Below are 16861 nucleotides of genomic sequence, written 5' to 3'. Positions count from 1 at the left end.
TTCATGGTTGCTTATTTGGTATCATTGTAATCAGCACTACCGCACTTATGTAACACTACCTTTATTTTGTCATTTTTCCATGTTTTATTCACTAGACATAAAATCATGCAAAAACAGAAAATTCTGTATGGAAAAATGTGATTCATTTTGCTGTGGAAACCCCCAAAATGTTTAACAAACTGTTTTTACTACGCAGATTTAAGTTTTAGGTGAAATTTAATAAAAACAACAAGAATAAAACCTGTAAACAGACTAATCAACACATTTTTGAATTAAAAAAAAAAAAAAAAACAGGCTAAAGTCACACCAGGCAGCCTCAAAAATAAGAATTTCTCTCGTAAGAGCACTGTTGTATATTTCACATTTTTTCTGGAAGTCTGTTTTTCTTTTTTTCCCCGCGTTTTCCTTTTTTCTCATAAACTTTCTCTATTATGCTTGTGAAAAATAATAAAACACATTTTTGGGAGAAGTTTGATTGAGCTGGATTTCAGGTCGACTGCTCAGTGGTGGGGAAATGTCTGTCTTCTCTGAACAGCTCGCTTTCCGCGCCGTCAGTGGGCAGGACTTTTGCAGAGAACCGCAGAGTTTCCTCAATTTTTAGACAATCCCAATGCTCGTTATTGTGGAAAATTTATGTAGGTCCCCATCTCAAAATAAAATAATGGTCGGTTTACTCTTTGGATTTCTCATAGCAGACAGCTCAGTTCCGCTCCGGCCCCCCAGCCCTTCATAGCGGGTGTGCTGCTCTGCTCTGCAGTCTTCAGATAGACGATTATTCTCTGCCTTATTAATTAAAATAGAAGATCGGGTTGTCAAAAAACTGCAAATTAATTCCAAAATATCTCTTTAGTTTAATAAATCACAGGATGTAAAAAAGAATTTTACGCTGATCTCACAGCTGCACTGCAGGACGCCTGAGCGCAATTAATAAATATTAACAAATAAATTATATTTTATTAATCATTAACATGTCAACATTCACCACCATAATATATATAGATATATATATATATATGTGGGTGTGTGAGGGCCAGGAATCGATTAAAAAAATAACTAATTAATCGCAAACCTGGAAAATAATTAATCGCGAACAAATTTGATTTTTTTTTGCTTAATGTGTTAACTTTTACAGCCCTAATATATACATATTGTTTTTTATTTTGACATTCCAAATTAAAGTGCAAATTATGTGCGTTATTTACAACACAGCAGCATAGCACAGATGGAAAAACATGACACAATGCCAGAATGTAAAAAGTAAAGACAGGAACAGATGTCTTTTGATCTGAGAAATCGTATAGTATAGGGGAAAAAAATATTATTCTCATCTCATAACTTCAATGTGCAGCTAAAACCATTTTATGGGAAGGAATAGAACAGAAAAAAAGTATTTATATATATATTTTTTTGGTAACTTAAATGGGAAATAATTAGAAAATGAGAGCAATGCATACAAACTTATTAATTAATTGATGGACCAGAAATTTGTTTCCTTTTAAATCCAATATTTCGTGTCATATACTAAACATTTTTGCCGTCACTGTTTGCTAATATTTGCTAAACTGAATGGGAATACACTAAATATCCTAAGAGAATGCAGAGTTTTTTCTTATCCTTTTATATTTGCGTCAATATAATATTTACATAAACACTACTTCTCCTACCTCTGTGTCTTCATTACTGCAAAAAAGCGCATCTGAGCACTATTTTCTGTTATGATAAAGCCAACATTAAATTAAAAAAAAATCACTGATATGATGTTTTTTCCTGAATATAATCTAAATTCTTTGTTTCTTCAGAATTGTAGTTACTTTTTAAAAGAAAATGCAAATAAAGCCTTAACTATTGTATGTTTATTTTAGAAAGTAGCAGATTGTGATTTAATTAGGTGTTAACATCCAGCAAACGACAAGATGGAGCTTTAATTCTTTGTAACTCTATGAAAAAATGTCTTGTCTGGCTGCAATGACTTACAATTGTTTTAATTTAGTTATTTTTAATCATAGTTAGTAACTAACATTTTTGTTTTTGTACATTTGATTTATCATAAAGAGTAATATAATTGCATCATTTTAAACTGAATTGAATTAAGTTTAGTTAAAATGGTCAATTTATTATTGGCTAACTAAAGTTCACGCAGCCTATAAAGCATCATTTTTCGAATTGCAATTTGAAATTTATTTTAGAAATAAACCTTTAGACATTTTTTCTGACTGAAAAAAAAATAACTTAAGAAGAATTCAAAATGCATTGAAATATAGGTGAGATAATCGTCTAACAATGAGGTATTTGTGGGTCGCCTGTTCACCTTAGACGAGCTGAAGTTTGGTTTAGGATTTGAGTGGGAGGTGTTCATGCGGTCTGGAATGAATGGCTGCTTGTGAGAACTCCTGTGGGCAGGCCACTATGGCCTGGCCTTTTTACCTTTGCCACCCCATCAACTTGTAATTGGCCCCATATGTCAAACAGACGGACCGTTCCATAGTGTGTTCTCGTCGCTTTAACACCCACCCCAGACGATCGGTCTGATAGTTTGACCTAATTTACTTTGGTTTGTTGTGATCCATTTCACATCACATTTGTGCTCTAATCACCTTAATTCTTCCTTTTTATTATCTAATTTCTCCAATAAAAGTTATTTTTCCATATAAATGACTAATAAAAATCTAACTAAAGATTATGTGATATTTTTCATGTTATTAGCAGAATATTTTAAGAAGTTTTGACAGCAGAAGGTTCTTTTTATACCACCATCTGGCTGAATAGCTGTCATTTAGACTGCATCACAGGATCTTTTGTTAAATTCAGGGTAATGGAGTTCTAGGTACTGCTCTGAGAAAGCTTATGGCTGACAGGTTAAGGTACACATAAGCCATACATTTCACTCCTGCTTTTAAAATAGGCAAAAGATTAAAGTACAACTCTCCTGGAGTTCACATCTAATAGTTTGACGCACAAAATGCAGCCACCCTTTTCAGAATCCTCGTAAAAAATTTTAGGGTTCTATGAACAAGCGTAAAGAAATATCACGCTAATTGTTAGCTGCTTTTGTATTTTTAATGTGGAGAACCTGGAGTGATGTCAAATGTTTGTACTCATTTCCTTTATGTGTGTGTGTGTGTGTGTGTTTCTTTTTTTTTTTTTTACATGTTTTCTGCCTGACAGCATTTTTAATACTTGTTTGCAAAGTATTTAGATGTGGTAACAGATGATGCGTAGCTGTATTTAAGTGAGTTTAATGACTGCGTAACCACATGCTGTCATGCGCAGTGTCTTTGCGGTGTTTTAAGGGGAACCATCTGTTTTCTTCCTCCTCTGTTTTCCTAATGTTTACTCACAAACAAGGGAGACTCGCCTCAACTAACTAAAATAATAATAATAATTTCTTATGTTGGTAAAAGTTAACAGTACAACTATAGATTATTTCCATCATAAATTGTAGTTTCTACTTTTTTTCATTTAAAATACTTTTACTGATGCTTTCATGTGAGCTTCAATCAATGTGGTTTACAATGATTGTGTAATGTGGCATTACAACCTGAACTTAACATCAGTAATGTATTAAATGTAAAACTACTTTAACGTTAAGGACTATGTTAAAGCAAATTACTTGAATTTTTTCATTTCTGAAAAGCATTTTTTCCCCAAAAAAAAGTCAGTGTCCTAAACCTAAATAATCCTATTTTAGCTTAAAAGTATATAAAACTTCATTTTATTTCTGATTGAAAAATATTTGGGTTGTAATTTTGAAATACAGATGGTAATTTTTTTTTTTAATTTAAAGTCAATGCACACCCTAGCTTGACCGGTACAATTTCACAGATGGAATTTTATGGTCAAGGGATACTAAATGTGAATTATTTTTTTCATTCAATTATATAAAATAGAGAGCATTTATGATAAAGTATGATTACATTTAAACTGAGAAAACCACAAATAAAAATGTTCCCATTTTACTTCATTTTATTTGAGTTTATTGCCATTTTTATGAGTTTATCACAAGTCCAAAAGTACAAGTTATCTCTGTTTACTTCAAACGTATACCTTTCTTTCTTAAAAAACTGTGGTCAAACCATAAATGAGCAAGCAGGAACTTTTTTATTTATTTATTTTTTTAAAGAACTTTTGGTATATAAATATAAAAAAAGAGTCCTTCATATCTGACACTGTCAAACTGTAAATGTGATTATATGTTTAATTTGTTTTGTTTGATGTTAAAGTAATGGCTCAAAATGTGACACATTTTCCAACTTGAACTCTGGCATTGTAATAACTAGTAAATAGTTTTCTGAGGGGCCGGGGCAGCCTTTTCCAGTCACCCATTTAACAGGAAACCGTCTCTGCTTTCATGAGTATTTGTGCAGTGATAAAATTTCTTAACCACTGTCACATTGTCCTTACATAAAGGTCTGCTCTACCAATTCCTACCATTCCTGAACTCCAAAAACGGCATGTGTGAGGCCAGCCTCCCCTCTCACTGAGAGGAACATGGGGGTTCATTAGCTCAGCAGCAGGCCAAGCTGCAACTTCTTCAAATTAAAGGAAAGGTGAAATGATTGCCCTTTTTTCCCTTTATTGTACTTTTTCTGCTTGCAAGTAAAAAAAATAATGTATTTCATTGTCTAATTTGAGTTCTTGATCTTCGAACATTCAGTAACGTAAAAGTGTAGTTTTTCTTTTGGAGAGCGTTCTTAAAAGTAGCTATGTGGAGAATTCTCCAAAGCTTAAAGAAGCGTAATCCATCTCGCTGACATTTTCCAGAGGAATGTCCAAAAGTGCACACGAGGTTGCCTAACTTCACATATGGTTCACGCCATGCATGTGGCAGCAGACAGGCAGATGGGAGCCACTGATTTAGAGCCCAACAGATCGCAAAGGTGTGAATTATGTCATCTTTTCCTTTCTTTCATGTGAGTGCGCTTTAGCTAGGTTAGTGGCTTTGGATACATGGCTGCTAAGCTTTACGACCACAGAAGTTAAGGTAAAGACATGAAGGCTGGTGGGGGTGTAGGGTACAGAGGGTGAATAGGGTGACATCATTGAGCTGTCTTTCCAATGTTCTAGCTTTGGAGGGACTCAATAGGAGCACATTTTAGTTTAGCCCTCATAAAAATGAGGCTAGAATTGTGGATTTTTAAAAATGTCCGTCTGCGGTTTGGTTCAGATTTCGTAAAAATAATAATTCTTACAAAACCAGGTGATCTTCTAGGCAATAAACACTGGATGACCGATTTAACTTAGAAACCCATACCTAATCTTTGTGTATTCTCCGGATTGTAAGGGAAACAAAAAGATTAAAACCGTATCACGCGGGTTTTGATTAAGGTAGCCATAATCTATCAAACAGATTTGGCAAAATCCATTGTTAACCAAAGTTATGCTAAAACATTTTGGCTGATGTTAAACGCAGTAAACCACCTACATTTGGTACAAGCACAACCAGAATTCATCCGTGAGGCTCACAGGATTATAGGTCGAGTCTTGAGAAGATAAAAGGATTTTAAGTGTGCCTTGTGGTGCGTAAATTACAGTAATTTAAACCTCATTTTGTGAGAAGAGGTTTTTAGTAGTGTTCTCCTGTTTATTGGAAATGGTTTAGTTCAATGCATAAAACAAGAAAAAAGTAATTAATTCATGCTAATCTCAATGTGGATTTATTTTATTTTTTAATAGTTTATTAGGAGTCTTTTTAAGAAAAAATAGTTTTCCCCTCCTTGCAGATTACACCGTGTTGTTTCTGCAAAATCACTGTTTTCTATTTCATGAATAACAATCAACAAAATTACAGGAGCACCTCCTGTAATTACACTGTTATTCAGTTTTCCTTTGTTTAAAGAAAAGACAGATTATCACAAAAACAAACGTGTATTCACTGTGTTAATTTAAAACGAGAATGTTTAAAGTCTTTGGAAGCACAAGGTAAACAACTATTGTGAAAAGTAGGTTAGATGACAGTTTTGCTTGTATTAGGCAGAGCCAAGAACTCAAAAGCACTGCAAAGTGACAAATCCGAAGCGCAAAATATAAAATATTTAACATTGAATTTGTAGTATTTATAATATATGCTTAAGGAAAAGTACAAGATAGAATTTGCCTGTAGATCGTAAATGCAAATAAATACTAAATGCACTATACTTTTCAACAAATATTCAAAAAATATGACAAAATAGATAAAAACATCACTAAATATTTTATGTCCGTATCATAGCAACTAACAATGAGCTTTTACCTCCCACCAAGTAGAGATTAGAGATGCTAACCTCCTCTCAGAAGAGGGAACTTTGCTCTAATGGGACAGTACTTGTAGTTTGGTCAAGGGCCATTCAATGTGATGCTTTAAGCCTGCTATCTCTAAAAGAGCCATTAGTGTTCTGAAATGTTTTGTTATTTAAAAAAATAATAATAATGTTCAAATGTGTGGCCTTAAATTCAAATTTCTATCGTTGAACTAAAGTGTGCTTTAGAGAGGGAAAACCGTTAAAACGGTGAAAATTGAAAAGATTGTCAATACGTTATATGCAAATTATTTGTATTGTAGAAAGTATTTTTGTCTTTTTGTTTTTGTAGTTAACTTTAGGTAAATAGAGGCAAAGGTTAGCTAATGATTTCAATGTTTTCCTATTTTATTATCATCCATTAAATTTATTTTATATTTATTTAAAAAAGATTTGGAAGTTGATTTTGAAGGACGTGTACTTTTCAGCTAAAAATAAAAAACTACCATTCTAGTTGTGATTTTTTTTAAGAAATGAAAGAATGAATTTTCTCTTTCAAAGGTTTTATACAGTGATATGTCCTGAAAAGTATTTTAATATAAAAAAGCATCCCCAAAAAGTATTTTTAAGTTAAAATGTAGCATATCAAAGCAACAGAGTGCAGAACAACTTCCTGTCATGAAAGTTGACAGAACACTACTTTACCTTTTTTTTTCTTCTCTGCAGATCAAGAATGAGAAGACGGAGAAGGAGTGTCAGCAGCTGTTGCTGAAAAGCCTGCAGTACTTGGAGCGCTACATTTACCTCATCCTCTTCAACACATACCTGCATTTAGAGAAGAAGGACTCGTGGCAGCGCTCCTTCACTGCCTGGATGGAACAGGTACAGGATCACAGCCCACTCCTACACATTCCAATCGCATTCATCCCCCCTATGCTTACCATCATGTTTATGAGCAACTAAAAGTTTAACTCTGTGGTTACAAACCAGAAAAAAACAACAAACAGTTATTTTATTTTATTTTTTTTTTTTATTTGTTCATTTATTGCTGGAGAAGTGCACCCTTCAGCCTAAAATGTTTGAAAAAAATAACTTCTGATTAAAACAGATCTCTGTCCTTTATTGAAGTGGATTGAACTCTGGAAAAAAAAAAACCTGAATTCCAAATTCAAAAGGAACAATTGCTATGAAAACAATTGTCACAAAAGTATGCGCAGTCATTCAGAGCACATTCCCTCTGTTATGAATACCAAATAAATGTGGTGCATCAGAGTGACTCTAATGGCCCAGTTATGCCGTGAGAAAATACAGACTCAGGCTCCAGCCACAAGAACATACAGCTGTAAACAATGTAACAGATCTGCAGTTAAGGAGGAGGAAGCAAAAATGCTGGAGCTTTAGCAACCACTTTAAATTGATTACATTTTAATTCAAAGAAAATAGATTTTTTAATTACTTTAGAGTAATCTTATCTCAAAACATACAAGTTTCCAAAATGTTTTTACTGTTCTTTTTTTAAGGTGCAGCCTTGTTTATAAATCATCTGAATGTGGAAAAAAAGACTAAAATCTTTTCACTTGACCTAAATAAGACAGACATAAGCAAATTTGTCTACTTCTTTAAATGATGTTTGCTTTGCCCTTTCAACGATGAGTCACTTTCTTTTAGCACATTTCCAAAACACAGCTGCAGCTGCTCCAATCCTTTTCCCCTGAAATCAGTTTAGAAAAAAACGGCCACATCATATTTTTATAAATTTCATCCAACTCTGTTAACAATCAACGTTATCTATTTACATCTTCAAGTTAATGTCATAGAGCATTCTTCTTTATTTCTTTGTGCACTTTTTTCTTTATAATCAAGAGCATTTAAGAATATTTTAAAAAGTAAAGTCATTTAAATTTATTTCATTTGATAGTATTGTTAATTGCTAAAAAGGTATAATTAACTGGATCTAGACTACAATTCAATAGTTGTATAATAGTAGTATAAATATAGCAAAATAACACTTGAAAATATGTTACAAATGTTTAAAAAAAATGTACCTTTTTTGCTCTTTAGGCTTTGATTGATTAGTACTCTGTATCGGCAGATAAACATTGTCTGACTGAAGAAGTAAAGATTTTTCAGCAGCATTTAATAACAAAACATGTGGGACTTCATGTATTTGTATACAGAGAAAATATACATGTTGATTGAAGTCACAATACTGATACATACTGACCTTTAGTTGTTTCAGATGATAACGTATATATTTCCATCATATGAAAAAGGTTAAAGTTTCTCAAGTTTCATTTATTCAAATATATGTAGACACTTGACAGCAGAATTATTACTCAGAAGCTTTGAATTGAGTTTAAGGTCAGGCAGGAATGAGTTTGAACTTGTAGAATTGATGTTTGAATCCCTTTTTTGTGCATTTGCAGAATACATTACCACTACATGGTTCACCATGAGAATTGAAATGTACTGAACTGACTCATTGAGGATTCTTTTTGATTTGTAGCTGTATATGGTTGGATTACAGAAATGAATTGTCTGTTTGTTTTGTGGCAACAAAGGAAAGACTTGCAGTGTTTCTTTAACCAGAGACTGGGTTTAAAATGGAATGGTTTGGTTCTAAAAACTACACTCTAACATTTAGGAGAATTAAAAGTGAATATTGCCTTCCACCGAAGGAAACACAGCAGTAAAGATGTTGCCTCTAAACAATGGCTTTTGAGTTTTTCCTACAAAGTTTCTCTAAAAGATGTTTCTCTGGATTAGCTAAACCAAAGATAGCTTTAGCTAAATTAGCCGATTATTATTAACATCATTTGTTTGTGCCACTTTTTTAACTATGTTCACAACAAAATCAATTTGTACAACAGGGGGCGTTGAATTTCATGCAGTCAATACTCAGACACGATTAGTGGTCCTGGGGCGTGTTTTGATGGGCATGACATCCTTATGGCAGTATATTTTGGGCAGTTCAGCGGCGCGATGCGTCAATAAATTTGAGTGCACATCAAAATTTTTGTCACTCAGCTTATCGTTTCCATGTTGTCTTCAAATACCTAAACTTTGGTCCACCTTTTTGTAGTCAGTCAATCAGAAAATCAGTTTTGGTAGAGATGTTTTGATGATGCAAACAGCAGCTAGAGTCCAAAACCAACATGGAGGACAAGCTAATTGTTGTCTCTGTTGTTGACCTCATCCGTGTATCGAGACACGAATGAAAAAAGATCCCTAATGGGTTAATTCAGGAAGTGTGAAACAGAGAGATGGAATTACTGTGAACCCAGACATGGAAATGCACTCACCAATGTCTTCAAAGTAAATAAATCTAGTTTCTCAATTCTACCCGGGCTCATTGCTCAATATAGCAGTTAGCGGTAGTTCCTCCCACACACGTCTGGAGCATCAAGTTTATGACCACAGTTTTGGACAAGCTTCTCGCAGCAAATTTGATGTTTTTATTGTGAATGCAGCATTAATTTGAGCACTAATACATATAAATTTCAGTTAGACCGCTCCATCTATAGGTGGACAATGTTGCTTAACCCTCTGGTGCATGTTGGTCACTACTAAAAAGTTTCTCTCTCTTTGTTGCATTGGTTTATGAAAAGGATAAACACATTTGTGAACAATTGTGACCAAGGTTTTCATAGCTCATGCATCAGAGGGTTAAGTAGCTCTTAACTTCAGCAATAAAATTAGGATAAAAAACAATGAATATGTTCTAATATTTTATTTTCCTGATATATATATATATCTGAGCTTATGAGATCCCTACTTAAGAGAGACCAGAGAATGAGCCGTTGAATCTGTTGTCTTGCGTAGTAAAGACAAATATTTAAAAAGTCTGATCCAAAGTATTTACCAGCATGGGATGTTTCAAATGGCCCACTTGCAGCATGAAATGGCATAGGCTCACTGCTAAAGCCAAGCCACCTCGAGGGCACAATCACTAGATATCACCAGTGACCGTGGAGGGATCGGTAATGACAAACTGCGGTGCCAGAGGCAGCATTTTGGGGTCATTGCCACCACTGGTTATGCTTTTACGGCCATAGTTACACAACCTGTCATACATGAGTGGTACAGGCTGTCCTGCATTCTACATGGTCTGTTTGGATGTGTGTGTGGATCCGTCGAGTTAGTATTGCCACTAGACGCTGGAGCACACTGTTCCTAGTCCTGCTGGGATGCAGCTTTTGCCAGCTGATACGCATTTAAGCTCAGTGTGTGATCCTCATGTCGAAGCTACTGTGTTTTCAATGTTCAGGCATTCCAAGAACTGTGGCCTTATATCTCTTTAATGAAAGTTATTAGCTTTTCGTAGAACATGGCATCTGCATGTAACAAATAGTCGGTGGTGTCATTAGTCTGAGGTACACAGAAGCGTGAGATCAGAGCAGAAACATCAGAGGAGCCACTGGAAGTGAAATCTGTGTTTGCTAATCCAAAATGCTGGGCCTGACACAATGGAAGGATTTGTGTACAGTGCATGCCACGGATGCCTGCAGGAGAGGACCCCTATCAGTCACTCCAGCTGTTTTGATGTGTGCTACAGAGGCCTTCCTGTGCCCCTCTAATAGTATGGTATGTTCAGCCCTTGAAATAGTCTATTAAGGGGAGAAAAAAACCCACTAAAACCTCGCCAACAACCAAATGAGTATGAGCTGTTGGGCAATCCCAGCATCTTCTCAGCAACTTTGCTAACAGCCAGAAACATACAGACCACAAGGCAGAAACTTCAAGGCCAACTTTTTAATACACTTTATCAAAGATGGATGGGTTTTTCTGGTCTTTGATCACTTCAGATAGTTGCAAAAAAGTTAACTCTTCTATTAAACATTCTATTAAATCCCAATTTTGTTTTTGTTGAATTTCTATTCTGAACCACAATTTAGAAAAACACACAAAAAAAGTGTCTCTAAAACACGCAAGAAATTAGTTCATCGTTGGATTTTCTTTTTGAAGATGGTTTTGATTTGAACTAATTCATTATTTATTAAACTCTAAATTTGAGTTTATTAAAACAAACTCTCCTGTTCACATATACATTTCCAGTGATATTCTTTAACTTTCTTAAATTACATGATAAACCTTTTCTATGGAATCCTAGTTGTTGGGTCAAAGAACACCTGAAGACTTTAGTTTCATAGAAGTTCTCCCACATGTTGATAATTAGCTGAGCTATTGTGACTTTATGTGCCTTTAAATATAATTATCACTTTACCCTTGGATGCTGGAAAATGGCAGTTCTTGTCACCTTCAAATATAGAAAAACGCAGTGATGAACAAGAGAACAAAGATGTGTACGCACTCATTTTACACCCACACAGGGCCATTGTGGCAGCAGTGGATGATGGGGGTGTGTGACAGCACCAGTTGATGTCTTTGAAAAAAAAGCAATGTGCAATTTCTTCATTTATATTTTAAAGGAATGGAAGTCATGTTTGATTTTCATCAGATTTAGTTCCTTTTGTCTTTGGCTTCAAGAAGTATTTTTTTTTATTTTTTTTTAGACACAATCAATCAACACAATAGCATTTATTGTATATTTCTCTACCTGCCTATCACTATTGCATTGTAAAACAAACAAAAAAAAATTTCAATGTTGTTGTTTTTTTATTTTTTATTTTTTTTAAGTCTTCCATCAATAAATAATTTGTTATTGTTCACTTTAAGGACACTAACACACTGTAAAAAACACAGAAATATATATATGTTTTAAGTCAAAACATTATTTTATCTTTTGTTTCTCACATTATTTCAACATAATTTTGCAAATCCTCCTTGTACAGGTTAGCATAAAAACAAACCACCACACTAACATTTAAACATTTAAATAGATATATCGTTTAAACTTATGTAGTCTTCCTAAACTGAACAATAATGTCTTTTTTTTATTAAAAAAAAGAATAAATAAAAACATCAAAAACATCTTTCTTTTTACAGTTGTCTGTTCATCACACATTGAAGATTTTAACAACCTTTTGAAACATATTTGCTACAATTTATCAAGTTTAAAGAAAATTGGTGAAACTGAGTTACAACTTTTATAAAAAACGAAAAAAAGAAGAAGTTTCCACTAATAACTATTGACCACTGGCTTCCCTGTTTTGGAAGACTTTCATCAGCCGGAAAAAAAAACATGGACACTACCTGGATATCCACAGACCTTCATGGGATGTTCAAAAGTTATTAATGTTTATTGCAGCAGACACACATGTATTTTTTAAAGTAGTACTATAAGAAGTAAGTTTGGGATGCAGTAGATAAAAATCCTAGTTTTATGTATTTATGTTCTACACGGAACACATTTTCAAAGGCCAATTTGTTGATGCTCCATATGTAAAAAGTTTTGTAAAAAGAGAGAAACCTTCCTGCGTGTATTTAAGACACCCTGCAGGCATAGAGTTTGTCTGTTACTCAGACAGCTGCAGTGCTGGGAGGAACTCACCGCAAAAGTAAAAGTATCGACTTTTTTTCAAAGCCTGTATAGTATTTTCCTTTTAATGGACTAAACTGATTATTTGTGCTTCAACTCTACCAAGAAAAAGCACTTATACCAGGTATTATTATTCCATATTGACCCTCATTTATATGCAGGTGGTTCTGAGGAGGCACAATCACAGAGTTCATCTGTTTGTCATGAAAAAAAAAACTAGAAGGGGAGCTTGTATTCAAGCTTTCCAGGAACAAGCCTATTTTCAAAAGTACATTCAGACTGCTTGTAATGAGCTGCTGTTCAACAGAAAGCAGAAGTTCCTATATTAATAACTCCTTCACCAAACTGGAAAGAATTGGAAAATACTCAACAAAACTACTACTTCTTCCATGCTACGCGATATCCCATTGAAATATTTGATTTTTCCATTGTCAGCAAGTAGATAATCCAGACCACATCTGCGGGGGCTGTTTATTTCTGTGCAGTGCTGGCCGGGCTAGGCTATAATCACTGTCAGTGAAAGGATAGCAATATAGCATTGCCCCAGTTCATTATTTTTTTCTCCTCAGCTTGTAACCTGACAGCTCATTCTTTAAAGTATCCGGGGGAGGGTAGGGGTCACTCTCCAATGATTTCTTTACAGACGTAAGATCGTACACAAAAGTCTTCATTTGTAATTTTAGCATGTTAGCATGCAAAGGTGGGTCCCTGCTAATGAGCGGTTAAGATGTCTTCAAACTTATCTAACGGCTTCCAGTGAAGGATCCTTGACTGCTGGGTGAAGAGATGTTCTCTTCTTCGTTACCTTCATGGAGTCATCATCCAGCCGTCTCTGGCTGGACTCTTCAGGGATTACAAATACCCTCCTGTTTCACTTGCTCGATGACTTGTCTGCTCTGCTGTGGTTGAACATTGAACCTTCTTCCGCAGGATTAATTGGGCACGCCGTGGCATTTCTAACGAGCCGATCTTTTTTTTCTCACTTCAGTGGAAGTCTGTGTCAGTCTGGATTTGTTTATAGTACTTGGCTTGATGCCAGATGTTTCTGGTTGTCCATGAGGTTTCCCAAATACTTCTTAAGGGTGTACTGTGTTTAACTTTCACAGTAGACCATGACTCAATATAACCTGTTCGTTTATATGAACACTAAGACAGATAAAGTGGGGATCGTCTGCAGTTGGTTATAATAGTTGAGTGTTAGTCATTCCCTTGAAATGTGTTATACTGACTCTGCTTAAGCCTAAATATTCATTTTTACACACACCAAAATGGAGCTAGCAACAATATTTACCCCTTGAATTATTTACCATAAAGACATATTTGGATCACTCAAATATATGTATTTTATTTTCGTTAATGTCAGTGAGAAGGCACTGGTTTAAATCCCGGCTTGGACCTTTCTGTGTGGAGGTTCCAAAAACATGCTTCATTGGTTATATGGTATCTCTAAATATCTCCCAGGTGTGCATGTGACCCTGCAACAGAGTGGGGACCTATTCAAGGTGTAGCCCCCCTTCATCCAACAGTAGCTGGGTTGACTCCCGCTGCATAGTGACCCCGAAAGGGATTCAGCGAGTTCTGAAGATAGATAGAAGAACCTTAATCCCTTTCTTGGTCAGGGGGTTGCTGGAGCCTATCCCAACTTTGATGGGTAGAATAATAGAACACTCCATTGAATATCTACCTTTTTGATTTGTTTATTAAAATAAAAAAATAAAAAATCAGAAAAGTCCCTTTTTTAATTTGCTAATTAGCAAGTAACAACAACAAAAAACCTTAAAATTGACTTCTATGAAGCCTGGTGTACTGTAATGAAACAATAAATAATAAATCTCTCTTGAACTTAGCTCAACACACGTTTTGCACTTTCAACGTAGATATACTGGCATGCAGTAGGGATTCACTTTCTCATGATTCAGTTTAACAGTTAAGAGTAGAATTCGGTTTTAAGCCAAGAATTGGGGCATTCCCAATGAAAACTTACGTCAGTCGTTCATTAGGAAGGAATTTTCATCATGGATCAGAGAAATCGAACCGGTTTAAAATGGAGCCAAAAAAAGTAAATAGTTTTTATAGCTTAAGAGCAGTCAAATAAAATAGGTGATTTTCTCATTTCAAAGGTTGCAGTTCAGATCTAGTGAAACGTAGACACCATAGTTTTGTAGAGATTGTGCCCTCTTGACCTGCAGTTCTGTATCGTGATCCATTCTTATCTCCAGTGGCTTCAGAAACAACAGAATCTGATACTTGGAAAACAGTGGTGTCAAAGAGGAACAATACATCAGCTGTGGATCTATTTTGGAGAGCTGTAAGGCTGAACTCTCATCCAACAGTGCATTAACCCCAAAGGGTTAGCTGACCAAAAATGGAAAAAACAGAACTCTGTATGAATGTTATATAAGTTACTGAAGAAATAAGAGTTCAGAGCTAAATGGGGACCGAGACCTGCTTTATGGCTCAATTTGCATCCCATTCATGCTTATTAAGCGAGATTGTTGTATGCAAAAATTATGTTGGTATAACATTTTTTATCACTATTACAGCCACTCTAACACAAACATTTTTGCTTTGGTCACCTTATTAATGCTAAAAGGAGCTTTAAAAAAAAGAAAAGTTATTTATTTGACTGTTCTGCAGCCTGACTTCCCTATAAAGCACATTGATGTGCCCCATTCTTGTCTGTTTAGTTAAACTCTCAAAGTTTAGCATCATAACCCAGTTTTACAAGTGGCAAGTGGTTTCTCCAAAACTACTTGAAAATGAGCAGTCAAGCCTGAACAACATAATGGGGTCCCTGCAGGGGATGAAAAATGTAAATGCAATGCGGTTATTTTATTTATGAGCTTCGACTTTTTATCAGAGACACAGAAAAGGAAGCAAGAGTTTTCATGTCGGTACTTTAGTGAAATTCCAGCAGTGAACTTTAAAATAAATCTGATTATTATCTTTGGATGCTTTAAATGGTTGTCTTAAAATAAGAAAACTAGTTTATCGTCAAAATTTCACAATAAAACGTGTCCGCTTTGACAATTCCTCTGAATAAACTCCATATATTTTTATTGGTTTTAAATGAGGAATTAAGAAACTTTCCTGAACATGGAAATTCAAATCTTTTCCCAGCACTTCCTGTCATTTCTAACTCCATATTGTTCCTTAGAAAAACCAGTGGATTTTTGCAGTTTATGTGTGGTCATCGCAAAGAGAAGGAAAAAAAAAATGCCAGCTGGCGGTGTTGGCCTGTCATTAACATTGTGTGTGTGTGTGTTTCTGTGGTAGGTGGCTGCCAGAGCAGGAGTTTATGACATCCTCAACCAGCTGGGCTTCTCCGAGTTTGAAGACCCCAGGGACTCGCCATTGGCTCGGCTGCGCTGCCGCTGGCAACGGCAAAACGTTCACTCACTTCCTTTTCGGGGGGAGTTTGTCTGAAAGAGGATCGCTGCCATTCCACTGACACAGTACTGTGCTGTTCAGGAGAAAAGAAATGTCAATAGCCTTAATATTTCTGTAATGTTTACCCCCTCTGTGTCCTAACATTTCTGTGTTAGACCTTTTTCTAATTCAATAGTTTTTTTGTTTTTTTTATGTCTATGAGATAAAGTTTTCTGCCTTTTATACAGTTTCTATTTGTAAATCCCGCTTTCTTATTTGTGTCAGCCATAAAAAAAACTTCAATTTTTGGACAAATCGAATTAAGTTTGAAGGTAGAAAAAGCATGCAGCTGATCTTTTACCTCGTAGCCTTAGCTGTTAAAAAGCCCCCAGTGTACAAAGCTTTTATTTAAGTATTAATGCATCCACAAGGTTTGTAAAGCTAAAGGATGATTTTCAAAGCAGTGTTTCCAGAGATGCAGTTCCGTTTAGGTTTTTATTTCCTTTCCAGCTCCCAGTTTCCCGTCTGTTTTCCTACGTTTAATGATACGTGCGGGGATGCAGGTACTAACGTGTCTGGAATTTTTGATGTTGGATTTACTTTAACGCAGTTTGTATTGTTTTTTTTTTTTTTTTTTTTTTTTTNNAACTCGAGGTGATGTTAAATATGCGTTGTGTTGGGACAGTTCTTTGTCATTCACTCTAAAAACCCCACTCGTTTCTTTTGGGGCAACTCTCAGAGACCTTTTCTACCCCTAAGTGTTTATGTTGGAACCCTTCCAATGCTCTATTTTGTTGGATTAAAAAAGATGAGGATTAGTGTGTTATGGGGGTACTTT

The 16861-nt window shown here is 35.1% G+C and overlaps 1 protein-coding gene across 6 annotated transcripts in view; it reads left to right on the top strand.

The window, feature by feature from the left end:
* The window catches only part of pald1a (phosphatase domain containing paladin 1a), a 45451-nt gene extending 28790 nt beyond the window's left edge, over positions 1–16661 (top strand). For all 6 annotated transcript variants that reach the window (XM_024285197.2, XM_024285196.2, XM_024285199.2 and 3 more), the window contains exons 19-20: positions 6942–7097; positions 15931–16661. In XM_024285197.2, coding sequence (XP_024140965.1) covers positions 6942–7097; positions 15931–16080 — 306 coding nt within the window. In that variant the 3' untranslated portion in view covers positions 16081–16661. The remainder of the gene's footprint in view (positions 1–6941; positions 7098–15930) is intronic.
* The last annotated feature ends 200 nt before the right edge of the window (positions 16662–16861 follow it).

The sequence above is a fragment of the Oryzias melastigma genome, linkage group LG19 (assembly GCF_002922805.2).
Source record: "Oryzias melastigma strain HK-1 linkage group LG19, ASM292280v2, whole genome shotgun sequence".
Lineage (NCBI taxonomy): Eukaryota > Metazoa > Chordata > Actinopteri > Beloniformes > Adrianichthyidae > Oryzias > Oryzias melastigma.
This window is presented reverse-complemented; position numbering and strand designations above follow the sequence as displayed.